Genomic DNA, 14,342 nt, shown 5'->3' on the forward strand with positions numbered 1-14,342 from the left:
AAAGTTAACACAAACGCGTTTCAGCCTATATGCTGGCCTTTTTCAATGTTAGAAATGACTAGCCGAAGCCATAATGCCGTCTTCCTTATTAGGGCCCTATTTTACACAGATCATCCAATGACCGATCAATAATAGAAAATGGCCACCACTGAACCAATCGGCACTGTCAGGTTATTCATCTAGGAGCATGTAACATCCATTTAGATCGTCATTGGTTGGTCCTGTTAATGACCTCACATAGTGGGCGGCATTTATTGTGGAAACTGATATCCTATGTACTTTATGATCTTTGGCTTCAGCTTGTCATTTCTAACATTGAAAAAGGCCAGCATATAGGCCGAAACGCGTTTAGGTTAACTTTTAGCCATCTTCGTGTTTTTCACCCCAGGCACTTGAAGCCGATGCATGCAGTTATCGGCCAGGAAACGGGGGGGGGGGGTATTTACACTGTGTTTTTAGCTATCTATGGTTGGTGAGGTGTGTATAGAGGATTTGTCCTTATTTTTAACGCATATCATTAAAGTTTTATCATTTTAACTTAAATATTCACTGTTATCTTATTAGGAAAGAGTGCTAGTCAAGCCCCTTTAACTTTCTTCTCTCTTTTTTGTATTAGTTAAGTTATATGAGGGGTAGCACTGGACTGAATTTTAGATTCAGCCCTTTTTCCGTAGTAACCAGGTCCTAGTGCCAGTACTATTTCTTTCTCTCTTATTCAGCAAACATCTATTTTATAAACAAATAGCACCGAATTAGATTTTAAGGAGCACTAAATACGGTAGAATTGAATAATTGTCAAATACACAATAAGGAAACAGTACAATAGCAGTTACTTTGAATATTTTCTGGCAAATTTCCAAGTTAATCCAATTTTCCCTCCACATGTATCATGTGACATTCATCAGCAAATCACAAAATGCATATATGTATATACTGTGCATTTTGTCAGCTTTGTAAATAGTAGACATATACTTATCAAAACAACACTGACTTGCCTTTAACCCTCCATTGCAGGTTATCCCCTGCAAAGGCCTTAAATATATAGCTAAAAGTAAGGTTCAATGAATTAATGCACTACTGGGCAGTGCCGGACTGGGGGAAAAAAGCAGCCCTGGAAAATATGAAGACCACCAGCCCTATTTTCTGTTGAGTCAGTAGAATGCACATGCCCCATTTTTACTAAAGGGGATTACTTGGATACTCATTCCCCAATATATTTTTCAGAATTAAATTATATTACTTTGTATTAAATAAAAGTGCCAGATTGTAGTGATATAGGCACAATACAACCCAATTGCATCCATTTATCACCCCTTTAAATTGTAGCTTTCCAGCCCCAGCTGCTGCAGCCCACCGGGAAATCTCCTGGTATCCTGGTAGGCCAATGCGGCCCTGCTACTGGGAGGTAGCTGAACACACCTGGTGAGACAATAATAAGAGGCACATATGTGCTTCCACCAATCACCAGCTAACTCTGTGTAGTACATTGATACTTCAAAACTGAAAAGGAACATGATACCCAAATCTTGAAGCACTTGAAAGGGATGCAGCATAGCTGTAAAAGGCAGACTAGAAAATATCACCTGAACATTTATGTAAAAAGGGAGATATTTTACCTCTATATTTCCTCAGTAGCCATGTCCCATTTTAAAGGGACTTTAAGCAGCCAATCAGGATGCTAGTCCCAGGACTTGCAAGGGAGTTTGAATCTGGGATGTGCAGCACAGTTATGTTATTTCCTTCCTTAGTTTAAGGAAGTTTACAATTAAATCTTGCAAGGTTTAAGTGAAATCTCATACACATTAAAGCAAAGCATGACCTCAGCACTGATGATGGTGATTGGCTGTTGTGTTTTCAACATGAAGCTAAAGAAAGTTAACAAAGCACTTACTATTGTGAGCTGAAGGGATTTTGAGGTATATTATCGTCCTTTTTTACATAGAGATGCTCAGGTGATATTTTACTGTCAGCTTTTTACAGTTATGCTGCATCACTCTTAAGTGATTTAGCATATGAGTATTATGTCCCTTTAAATTTGTTAAAAGTTTCTAAACCATGAAATAAATATAAACTCTAATATGTATTTCTCTTATTTCACAGCATCATCAATGGATTTGCTTTACCTCTGAAATCTGAACACAAACAATTTCTTGTCCGCGTTTTAATACCTCTGCACTCAGCAAAATCTCTCTCTATATTCCATGCACAGGTGAGACTCAGAAAAACAATACGGGGTCAACAATATGTAAAACTGTATATCTTGAACTAAAAAAAGGAAACGAATACGAGAGTGTGTTGGGTATTATTATCTACTTGTAGACCTTGACAATAATATTATTCATGGGTTAATACAGATAGTTGTGCTGTAAGCATGAACATAGTATTAACAAATAAAGTACTCCTACAAGTGTTTAGGTTTACTCCAAAAATATACTTTTATGCACAATATAAAGATAAAATAATCTGTAATATCTAATGGTTTAAACATAAAAAATAACTTATTTATTACATTAAAAGACAGAAAAGAAATAAGGTTTCTTGCTGCACTACCATGTAGTTAAAAACACTGCACCTTTGTAACTAAATTAAATAATGATACTTTAAATAATTTGTGCTGCTGCATAAGTTACTATGAATCACCCCTCGGATACTGGGTACCAAATTAAAATAACAGGGGACTTTTTGTTATTTTAATTTGGTCACCTGTTGTTGAACTATAGATGCTAACAAGAACTTACCTTTACAATAGCTCCTGCATTTGTCTCTACCCGCTTGGGGTTACTACTTAAAGGGACACTGAACCCAAATTTGTTCTTTTGTGATTCAGATAGAGCACGCAATTTTAAGCAACTTTCTAATTTACTCCTATTATCAAATTTTCTTCATTCTCTTGGTATCTTTATTTGAAAAGCAAGACTGTAAGTTTAGGTGCCGGCCCATTTTTGGTGAACAACCAGGGTTGTTCTTGCTAATTGGTGGATAAATTTACCCACCAATAAACAAATGCTGTCCAGTGTCTGAACCAAAAAATGGCTGGATCCTTAGCTTAGATGCCTTCTTTTTCAAATAAAGATAGCAAGAGAATGAAGAAAAATTGATAATAGGAGTAAATAAGAAAGTTGCTTAAAATTACATGCTCTATCTGAATCACAAAAGAAAAAAATTTGGTTCAGTGTCCCTTTAGGGGAGGAGGGCGGTTTTCGATTGGTGCTGATACAAGTGCCGAAAATACAGGCTAATCAAACTTTATTTATTTTGTATATAAAAGTGTACCATATCCTACTTAGGAGGAGATCAGTTCTACTTACATAAATACCTTACTATACAAACAGTATTTAATGCAAGCAAATACACGCTCCTCTTTCCCAGTATCCCAGGGGTGCTACATAGGGGCATATGTATCAAGCTCCGAATGGAGCTTGATGCCCCGTGTTTCTGGCGAGCCTGCAGGCTCGCCAGAAACAGCAGTTATGAAGCAGCAGTCACAAAGACTGCTGCTCCATAACCTGTCCGACCTGCTCTGAGCAGGCGGACAGACATCGCATGAAATCAACCCGATCGAGTACGATCAGGTTGATTGATACCCTCCTGCTGGCGGCCCATTGGCCACGAGTCTGCAGGGGGTGGCGTTGCACCAGCAGCTCTTGTGAGCTGCTGTGCAATGCTGAATACGGCGAGCGTATTGTTCGCCGTATTCAGCGAGGTCTGTCGGACCTGATCCGCACTGTCGGATCAGGTCCGACAGACCTTGATAACTAGAGGCCATAGTAACTTATGCAGCAGCACAAATTATTTAAAGTATCATTATTTAATTTAGTTACAAAGGTGCAGTGTTTTTAACTATGTGGTAGTGCAGCAAGAAACCTTATTTCTTTGCTGTCTTTTAATATAATAAATAAAAGTTATTTATAAACCATTAGATATTACTTTATCTTTATATTGTGCATAAAAGCATATTTTTTGGAGTAAACCTACACACGTGTAGGACTCCTTTATTTGTTTAAAAAAAATCTTGAGCCTAGATTACAAGTAGAGCGCAATCGGTAGCGCAGGATGCTCTATCCAAATAGCGACCATGAACGCAAGTGATGAGTTATGTGTTGAGCTTGAGTGCTACACATATTAGTGCTATACAATTTAGCATGCTTGGAGACCAGAGTTTTCCACTCATATTTATACATATTAAAAGTAAAATATACATTTTTTATTGAAATACATTTTTTAAAAGAGATTTAGGGTCAGATTAAAAGTGGAGCGCTAATTAACGCTCCCGCTCGAACATTAAGTTCGGCTTTTTGCACTCGTCAGTTTGTGCTTGTATTACGAGTTGAAAGTAAACTATTTTTGCTCTTGTGCTAACCCGACAAGTGCAAAAAGTCGAAGTTAAAATATTGTTTGCGCGTTCACGTATTCCCTCATAGAAGTCAATAGAGAAAAAAAAACTAACACACTACTCTCGCGCAAACCCGATCGCATATCCTCAAGTGCGCTAACCCAACAGGAAAATATGAATATTTTATATTCCAATGTTCTTCACATAACAGAATATGGTATTTTCGTACAATATATATCTATACCACTGCCCTTGGGTATTTTTTTTTTCGGGAATAGCTTTGACACAGTCTTCACAGCAGAAAAACACAATACACAATGGATTAGATGTAAAAGCCTTCGCCTGTTTATTCACAGACAATTTGCAGGAATAGAGTTTTAACATAAACAAAAGAACAAAATAAATCCTTGCACAATGGCGCTTACTAAACAGGATAAAGTATCGCTGACTAAAGTTGTGTGGCTTTTCCACACAACTGAAAAATTACAAAAACAAAATGTATGCTTACCTGATAAATGTATTTATTTCCGGGCATGGAGAGTCCACAAAACATTCTAATTACTAGTGGGATATTCACTCCTGGCCAGTAGGAGGAGGCAAAGAGCACCCCCGCAGAGCTGTTGAGTATCACTTCCCTTTCCCATAACTCCTAGTTATTCGGCCGAAGGGAAATGCCATCTTGGATGACGTCCCTTAAAGGAACCGTCATTCGTCGTTAGTCCGTCAGAAGGTGGATGTTCCGCGTCGGCGGTCTGAAGATGGAGCCGGAAGAAAGAAGATAGAAGATGCCGCTTGGAGGAAGACATCGCCCAGATGGAGGACCTCTTCTTTGCTGCTTGGATCAAGACTTCGCCCGGATGGAGGACCACATCGCTCGGATTGGATGAAGAATTCGGCTTGGCTGGGTGAAGACGGCTCAAGGTCAGGGCCGGATTTACATCTTAGGTGCCTGTAGGCACAAAAACCTGAAGCGCCCCCCTACCCCCCCCCCCCCAAAAAAAAAAAAGTGGAAAAAAATGAGGACTTTTTTTATTATTATTATTTAAGACAACTAAAAATAAATATTACATGTAAAATTAAATTTTCCCTTTTATGGAGATACACAAATACACACACCAATTGCAATATTTGTGTATAACAAAAACAAATCATGTTAAACTTTTAATGCAAAATATTCTAAAGAAAACCCTATTTAAAGGGACATAAAATGTGACAGTTTGATAGAGCATTTTAATATTGCACTAGTGCTTGCACAGAAGGGTGTTAGCCTCTTGCAAAAGAGTTAAACACATAGTCAATGTCAGTTCTGAGACAGCAATACACATCTGTGCAGACCCAGATGGGCTCATAGGACATGTTTATTGACAAGCCATTAGTGTATTGCTTTTCTGGAGATGACTTTGACTATGTGCTTAACATTTTGTTGGAGTTAAACACAGTTTTGTGTAAACAATAGCAATATTAAAACTAGCAGCATGCAAGCTCATCAACAACCTGTGCAGCCAGTGGAAGAAAACATAAAATGTAGGTATTTTTTCCACTACATGAAAAAAATCTTGTGAACTCTGATATTTTTGGTACAAATACACACAGATGTTACATTTATTTTGTTCTGAAATATAAATATAATATGATGTTGCTCTCAAAGGAAAACATGGAATGTTGTAGATTATATGTAATCCAGGGGTCAACAAATGTGTTTAAAATTAGAAATTAGAAATTAAATTTACCACAATACAAAAATACCACACTTACTTGATAAAAGAACAGATTAACAATTTTGTATGTGATGTGTGTGTATGTATATATATATATATATATATATATATATATATACACATACATATACATACATACAAACAAATATGCCATGTGAGTGGTTTACACACATACATATTTTACAGCCTTACAGTCTACAAACTTTGTTGTCAAAGTGCCCTAAAGGCTGTAAAATTTGTAAATCACAATTGGCAGCTTGTAATAAAGAGCAGAGCAGCTAGTCCCACATAACCTCCACACCTCCAAGGCCTTTATAGAACAAAAACATTCATCCTGAAGCAGAATTTAACCCCCTGGCTATAAAAATGCCCTACAGCACATAATAAGTGAATACACTGCAACCCTCTCTGGTAGCCAAGGGATTAAAGTGCTCTGCTTGTTATGTTGCCATTCTAGGCAGCATTAGAAGCATTGTACAGTCCTAACCTGTTGTTTTGAAGCTTTCATTCCTCAACAAAAAGTGTCTGCTACACATCAGCATGGAGCTTGGCTGTGTGAGGCAACAGAAGTACATAAAATAAAAGTGAAACTAAACATGCCTGGCGAAAATGGGAGGGGTTTAGTTTTAATATTTGCCCCTCTCTCCTTCATGGCTCCCTCAACTGCTGTAACATATTCCCAATAAACACTCGACTCTGTAAGCACCTGGCAGCATAATTCTTACTAAAATTAATGCCCTCACTAAAAAAAAAAAAAAAAAAAAAAAATATTTTTTTTTTTTAATTACTGACAGGCAGGCGCCCCTCACTGCAAGGCGCCTGTAGGCACATGCCTACTGTGCCTAATGGGAAATCCGGCCCTGCTCAAGGTAGGGAGATCTTCAGGGGGTTAGTGTTAGTTTTTTTAAGGGGGGTTTGGGTGGGTTAGAGTAGGAGTATGTGGGTGGTGGGTTTTAATGTTGGGGGGGTTGTATTTTTTTTTACAAGTAAAAGAGCTGATTACTTTGGGGCAATGCCCCGCAAAAAGCCCTTTTAAGGGTTGGTAAAAGAGCCGATTACTTTGTAATTTAGAATAGGGTAGGGAATTTTTTTTATTTTGTTTTTTTTATTATTTTATTAGGGGGCTTAGATTAGGTGTAATTAGTTTAAACTTCTTGTAATATTTTTTTATTTTCTGTAATTTAGTGGGGTTTTTTATTATAGATTAGTTTATTTAATTGTATTTTAGTTTAGCTAATTGTAGGTAATTAATTTAATTAATTTAATGATAGTGTAGTGTTAGGTTTAATTGTAACTTAGGTTAGGATTTATTTTACAGGTAATTTTGTACTTATTTTAACTAGGTAGCTATTAAATAGTTAATAACTACTTAATAACTATTCTACCTAGTTAAAATAAATACAAACTTGCCTGTAAAATAAAAATAATTCTTAAAATAGCTACAATGTAATTATTAATTATATTGTAGCTATCTTAGGCCTAGATTTGGAGTTTGGCGGTAGCCGTGAAAACCAGCGTTAGAGGCTCCTAACGCTGGTTTTAGGCTACCGCCGGTATTTGGAGTCAGTCAGGAAAGGGTCTAACGCTCACTTTTCAGCCGCGACTTTTCCATACCGCAGATCCCCTTACGTCAATTGCGTATCCTATCTTTTCAATGGGATCTTCCTAACGCCGGTATTTAGAGTCGTGTCTGAAGTGAGCGTTAGAAATCTAACGACCAAACTCCAGCCGCAGAAAAAAGTCAGTAGTTAAGAGCTTTCTGGGCTAACGCCGGTTCATAAAGCTCTTAACTACTGTGCTCTAAAGTACACTAACACCCATAAACTACCTATGTACCCCTAAACCGAGGTCCCCCCACATCGCCGCCACTCGATTAAATATTTTTAACCCCTAATCTGCCGACCGCCACCTACGTTATACTTATGTACCCCTAATCTGCTGCCCCTAACACCGCCGACCCCTATATTATATTTATTAACCCCTAATCTGCCCCCCTCAATGTCGCCTCCACCTGCCTACACTTATTAACCCCTAATCTGCGGACCGCAAAGCGCCGCCACCTACATTATGGATATGTACCCCTAATCTGCTGCCCCTAACACCGCCGACCCCTATATTATATTTATTTACCCCTAATCGGCCCCCCACAACGTCGCCTCCACCTGCCTACACTTATTAACCCCTAATCTGCCGACCAGACCGCACCGCTATTATAATAAAGTTATTAACCCCTAATCCGCCTCACTAACCCTATAATAAATAGTATTAACCCCTAATCTGCCCTCCCTAACATCGCCGACACCTAACTTCAAACATTAACCCCTAATCTGCCGACTGGAGCTCACCGCTACTCTATTAAATTTATTAACCCCTAAAGCTAATTCTAACCCTAACCCTAACACCCCCCTAAGTTAAATATAATTTTATTCTAACGAAATAAATTAACTCTTATTAAATTACTTATTCCTATTTAAAGCTAAATACTTACCTGTAAAATAAACCCTAATATAGCTACAATATAACGAATAATTACATTGTAGCTATTTTAGGATTAATATTTATTTTACAGGCAACTTTGTAATTATTTTAACCAGGTACAATAGCTATTAAATAGTTAATAACTATTTAATAGTTACCTAGTTAAAATAATAACAAAATTACCTGTAAAATAAATCCTAACCTAAGTTGCAATTAAACCTAACACTATACTATCATTAAATTAATTAAATAAAATACCTACAATTATCTACAATTAAACCTAACACTACACTATCAATAAATAAATTAAATACAATTCCTACAAATAACTACAATTAAATAAACTAACTAAAGTACAAAAAATAAAAAAGAACTAAGTTACAAAAAATAAAAAAATATTTACAAACATTAGAAAAAATTACAACAATTTTAAACTAATTACACCTACTCTAAGCCCCCTAATAAAATAACAAAGACCCCCAAAATAAAAAAATGCCCTACCCTATTCTAAATTACTAAAGTTCAAAGCTCTTTTACCTTACCAGCCCTGAACAGGGCCCTTTGCGGGGCATGCCCCAAAGAATTCAGCTCTTTTGCCTGTAAAAAACCCCACATACAATACCCCCCCAACATTACAACCCACCACCCACATACCCCTAATCTAACCCAAACCCCCTTAAATAAACCTAACACTAAGCCCCTGAAGATCTTCCTACCTTGTCTTCACCTCACCGGGTATCACACCGATCTGTCCTGGCTCCGATATCTTCATCCAACCCAAGAGGGGGCTAGACATCCATCATCCGACGGCTGAAGAAGTCCAAAAGAGGGTCCAAAGTCTTCATCCTATCCGGGAAGAAGAGTAGATCCGGACCGGCAACCATCTTCTTCCAAGCGGCATCTTCTATCTTCATCCAATGAGGACCGGCTCCATCTTGAAGACCTCCACCGCGGACCCATCTTCTTCCGACGACGACTTCCCGATGAATGACGGTTCCTTTAAGGGACGTCATCCAAGATGGTGTCCCTCGAATTCCGATTGGCTGATAGGATTCTATCAGCCAATCGGAATTAAGGTAGGAAAATTCTGATTGGCTGATGGAATCAATCAGAATCAAGTTCAATCCGATTGGCTGATCCGATCAGCCAATCAGATTGAGCTCGCATTCTATTGGCTGATCGGAACAGCCAATAGAATGCGAGCTCAATCTGATTGGCTGATTGAATCAGCCAATCGGATTGAACTTGATTCTGATCAGAATTTTCCTACCTTAATTCCGATTGGCTGATAGAATCCTATCAGCCAATCGGAATTCGAGGGACGCCATCTTGGATGACGTCCCTTAAAGGAGCCTTCATTCGTCGGTAGCCCGTCGGGCCAGCAGGATGTTCCGCGTCGGAGGTCTGCAAGATGGATCCGGAAGAAAGAAGATTGAAGATGCCGTTGATAGAAGACTTCAGCCGGATCATGGACCTCTTCAGCTCCCGCTTGGATGATGACTTCAGCCGGATCATGGACCTCTTCAGCTCCCGCTTGGATGATGACTTCAGCTGGATCATGGACATCTTCAGCCCCCCGCTTGGGCTTGGATCAGGACATCGGAGGAGCTCTTCTGGACCGATCGGTGAACCTGGTATGGTGAAGATAAGGTAGGAAGATCTTCAGGGGCTTAGTGTTAGGTTTATTTAAGGGGGGTTTGGGTTAGATTAGGGGTATGTGGGTGGTGGGTTGTAATGTTGGGGGGGGGGGTATTGTATGTGGGTTTTTTTACAGGCAAAAGAGCTGAATTCTTTGGGGCATGCCCCGCAAAGGGCCCTGTTCAGGGCTGGTAAGGTAAAAGAGCTTTGAACTTTAGTAATTTAGAATAGGGTAGGGCATTTTTTTATTTTGGGGGTCTTTGTTATTTTATTAGGGGGCTTAGAGTAGGTGTAATTAGTTTAAAATTGTTGTAATATTTTTCTGATGTTTGTAAATATTTTTTTATTTTTTGTAACTTAGTTCTTTTTTATTTTTTGTACTTTAGTTTATTTCATTGTATTTATTTGTAGATATTGTATTAATTAATTTATTGATAGTGTAGTGTTAGGTTTAATTGTAGATATTTTATTTAATTAATTTATTGATAGTGTAGTGTAGTGTAAGGTTTAATTGTAACTTAGGTTAGGATTTATTTTACAGGTAATTTTGTAATTATTTTAACTATTTTAGCTATTGTACCTGGTTAAAATAAATACAAAGTTACCTGTAAAATAAATATAAATCCTAAAATAGCTACAATATAATTATTATTTATATTGTAGCTATATTAGGGTTTATTTTACAGGTAAGTATTTAGCTTTAAATAGGAATAAGTTATTTAATAAGAGTTAATTTTTTTAGTTTGATTTAAATTATATTTAATTTAGGGGGTGTTAGGGTTAGAATTCGCTTTAGGGGTTAAAAAATTTATTAGAATATCGGTGAGCTCCGGTCGGCAGATTAGGGGTTAATGTTTGAAGTTAGGTGTCGGCGATGTTAGGGAGGGCAGATTAGGGGTTAATACTATTTATTATAGGGTTAGTGAGGCGGATTAGGGGTTAATAACTTTATTATAATATCGGTGCGGTCCGGTCGGCAGATTAGGGGTTAATAAGTGTAGGCAGGTGGAGGCGACGTTGTGGGGGGCAGATTAGGGGTTAATAAATATAATATAGGGGTCGTCGGTGCTAGGGGCAGCAGATTAGGGGTACATAGGGATAATGTAAGTAGCGGCGGTTTACGGAGCGGCAGATTAGGGGTTAAAAATAATATGCAGGTGTCAGTGATAGCGGGGGCGGCAGAATAGGGGTTAATAAGTGTAAGGTTAGGGGTGTTTAGACTCGGGGTACATGTTAGGGTGTTAGGTGCAGGCCCGGACTGACCATAGGGCATACCGGGCATTTGCCCGGTGGGCCGCCGGTTCCCTTAGCTCCGCCCACCATTACAGCAAGGTCAGTAGCTCTGTGCTGACTGACTGACACAGAATGGAAGTTTCTAACTGCTGATTTTTAGGGCACTGTTCTCTCTGGCACATCAGGGGGCCTCACGTAAGCACCATAAAAAGGCCACACCAGGGGGCACAGACTTGCATACAGCGGCCGTGAGACTGGGAATCCTCCACTTACTTCTTGCAAGTGGATCTCACGGTCGCTGTATGCAGACAGGAGCTGCCTGCATGTGCTAGCAGTCCGGCCAGAAGTGGGAGGAGCAGGGGGGCCTCCGAGTTCTGTGCTGCTAGCCTGGCTGCCTGGGAGGAAGTGAAAAGGGTGACACAGTGACCTCCTACAAACCCATCACTTCCTCTCATCGTCCTAAGTAGCGTGCGCATGAAGGAGGGAAGAGGGCGAGGGAGGCAGCCACATCCAGGGTGACTGTACTAGGAGCGTGTACATTATATAAGTAAATAAACGTATCCCGAGGAGAGAACCTAGTTATGAGCGTGGTACTGACTATATTGGGTAAGGGTAACGACCTGATAACATCTGCATGCAGGTCAGTGGTCAATATATAGCGCGCCGCCTTTGCTCTGATTTTTGTGCCATCTGTTCTACAGCAGGGTGTTTGTATTGTATTGTTTGTAAATTGAGCAGCTGCTTAAAAGCTTAGCCCTGCTAACTATTGCTTTAAATACACCACGCTTGCACAGGCCTATGGTATGTACTATGTAGTAGCCGGCCCATCAGGTTAGGAAATAATTCACTTTTACCACGTTTTTTCAGAGGAGAAGTATTATTTTACTTTATCTTTTTTGTCAATCCTACTAATGCAGTCTTGAAAATCTAAATAGGAATGATCCAGAAAACCATGTATGTAACATGTAACTGTTATTTGTGGGCATTATATCTTTATAATTTGCTAATGATTGTGTTTTGCATATTAAACTGAATTCATATCACTTCTTTATTTACAACTCTGTACTGATTGCAGACTTCCTCTTTTGCTGCAATTCCCATAGTGCAATCCTGTTTCTGCACAGCCTTACAAACACAGGCCTAGATTTAGAGTTCGGCGGTAAAAGGGCTGTTAACGCTCCGCAGGCTTTTTTCTGGCCGCACCATAAATTTAACTCTGGTATCGAGAGTTAAAACAAATGCTGCGTTAGGCTCCAAAAAAGGAGCGTAGGGCATTTTTACCGCAAATGCAACTCTCGATACCAGAGTTGCTTACGGACGCGGCCGGCCTCAAAAACGTGCTCGTGCACGATTCCCCCATAGGAAACAATGGGGCTGTTTGAGCTGAAAAAAAACCTAACACCTGCAAAAAAGCAGCGTTCAGCTCCTAACGCAGCCCCATTGTTTCCTATGGGGAAACACTTCCTACGTCTGCACCTAACACTCTAACATGTACCCCGAGTCTAAACACCCCTAACCTTACACTTATTAACCCCTATTCTGCCGCCCCCCGCTATCGCTGACCCCTGCATTACACTTTTAACCCCTAATCTGCCGCTCCGTAAACCGCCGCAACCTACGTTATCCCTATGTACCCCTAATCTGCTGCCCTAACATCGCCGACCCCTATATTATATTTATTAACCCCTAATCTGCCCCCCACAACGTCGCCGACACCTACCTACACTTATTAACCCCTAATCTGCCGAGCGGACCTGAGCGCTACTATAATAAAGTTATTAACCCCTAATCCGCCTCACTAACCCTATCATAAATAGTATTAACCCCTAATCTGCCCTCCCTAACATCGCCGACACCTAACTTCAATTATTAACCCCTAATCTTCCGATCGGAGCTCACCGCTATTCTAATAAATGTATTAACCCCTAAAGCTAAGTCTAACCCTAACAGTAACACCCCCCTAAGTTAAATATAATTTACATCTAACGAAATAAATTAACTCTTATTAAATAAATTATTCCTATTTAAAGATAAATACTTACCTGTAAAATAAACCCTAATATAGCTACAATATAAATTATAATTATATTATAGCTATTTTAGGATTAATATTTATTTTACAGGCAACTTTGTATTTATTTTAACCAGGTACAATAGCTATTAAATAGTTAAGAACTATTTAATAGTTACCTAGTTAAAATAATAACAAATTTACCTGTAAAATAAATCCTAACCTAAGTTATAATTAAACCTAACACTACCCTATCAATAAAATAATTAAATAAACTACCTACAATTACCTACAATTAACCTAACACTACACTATCAATAAATTAATTAAACACAATTCCTACCAATAAATACAATTAAATAAACTAGCTAAAGTACAAAAAATAAAAAAGAACTAAGTTACAGAAAATAAAAAAATATTTACAAACATAAGAAATATATTACAACAATTTTAAACTAATTACACCTACTCTAAGCCCCCTAATAAAATAACAAAGCCCCCCAAAATAAAAAATTCCCTACCCTATTCTAAATTAAAAAATTTACAAGCTCTTTTACCTTACCAGCCCTGAACAGGGCCCTTTGCGGGGCATGCCCCAAGAAGTTCAGCTCTTTTGCCTGTAAAAAAAAAACATACAATACCCCCCCCAACATTACAACCCACCACCCACATACCCCTAATCTAACCCAAACCCCCCTTAAATAAACCTAACACTAAGCCCCTGAAGATCTTCCTACCTTGTCTTCACCATCCAGGTATCACCGATCCGTCCTGGCTCCAAGATCTTCATCCAACCCAAGCGGGGGTTGGCGATCCATAATCCGGTGCTGAAGAGGTCCAGAAGAGGCTCCAAAGTCTTCCTCCTATCCGGCAAGAAGAGGACATCCGGACCGGCAAACATCTTCATCCAAGCGGCATCTTCGATCTTCTT

General features: G+C 38.9%; 1 protein-coding gene across 3 annotated transcripts in view; it reads left to right on the forward strand.

Annotated features, from left to right (window-relative positions):
* The window catches only part of PPP2R5B (protein phosphatase 2 regulatory subunit B'beta), a 150,301-nt gene that overhangs the window by 109,933 nt on the left and 26,026 nt on the right, over positions 1-14,342 (forward strand). For all 3 annotated transcript variants that reach the window (XM_053720128.1, XM_053720129.1, XM_053720130.1), the window contains exon 8: positions 2,101-2,209. In XM_053720128.1, the coding sequence (XP_053576103.1) occupies positions 2,101-2,209 (109 nt within the window). The remainder of the gene's footprint in view (positions 1-2,100; positions 2,210-14,342) is intronic.

Source organism: Bombina bombina, chromosome 7 (assembly GCF_027579735.1).
Source record: "Bombina bombina isolate aBomBom1 chromosome 7, aBomBom1.pri, whole genome shotgun sequence".
Classification (NCBI taxonomy): Eukaryota; Metazoa; Chordata; class Amphibia; order Anura; family Bombinatoridae; genus Bombina; species Bombina bombina.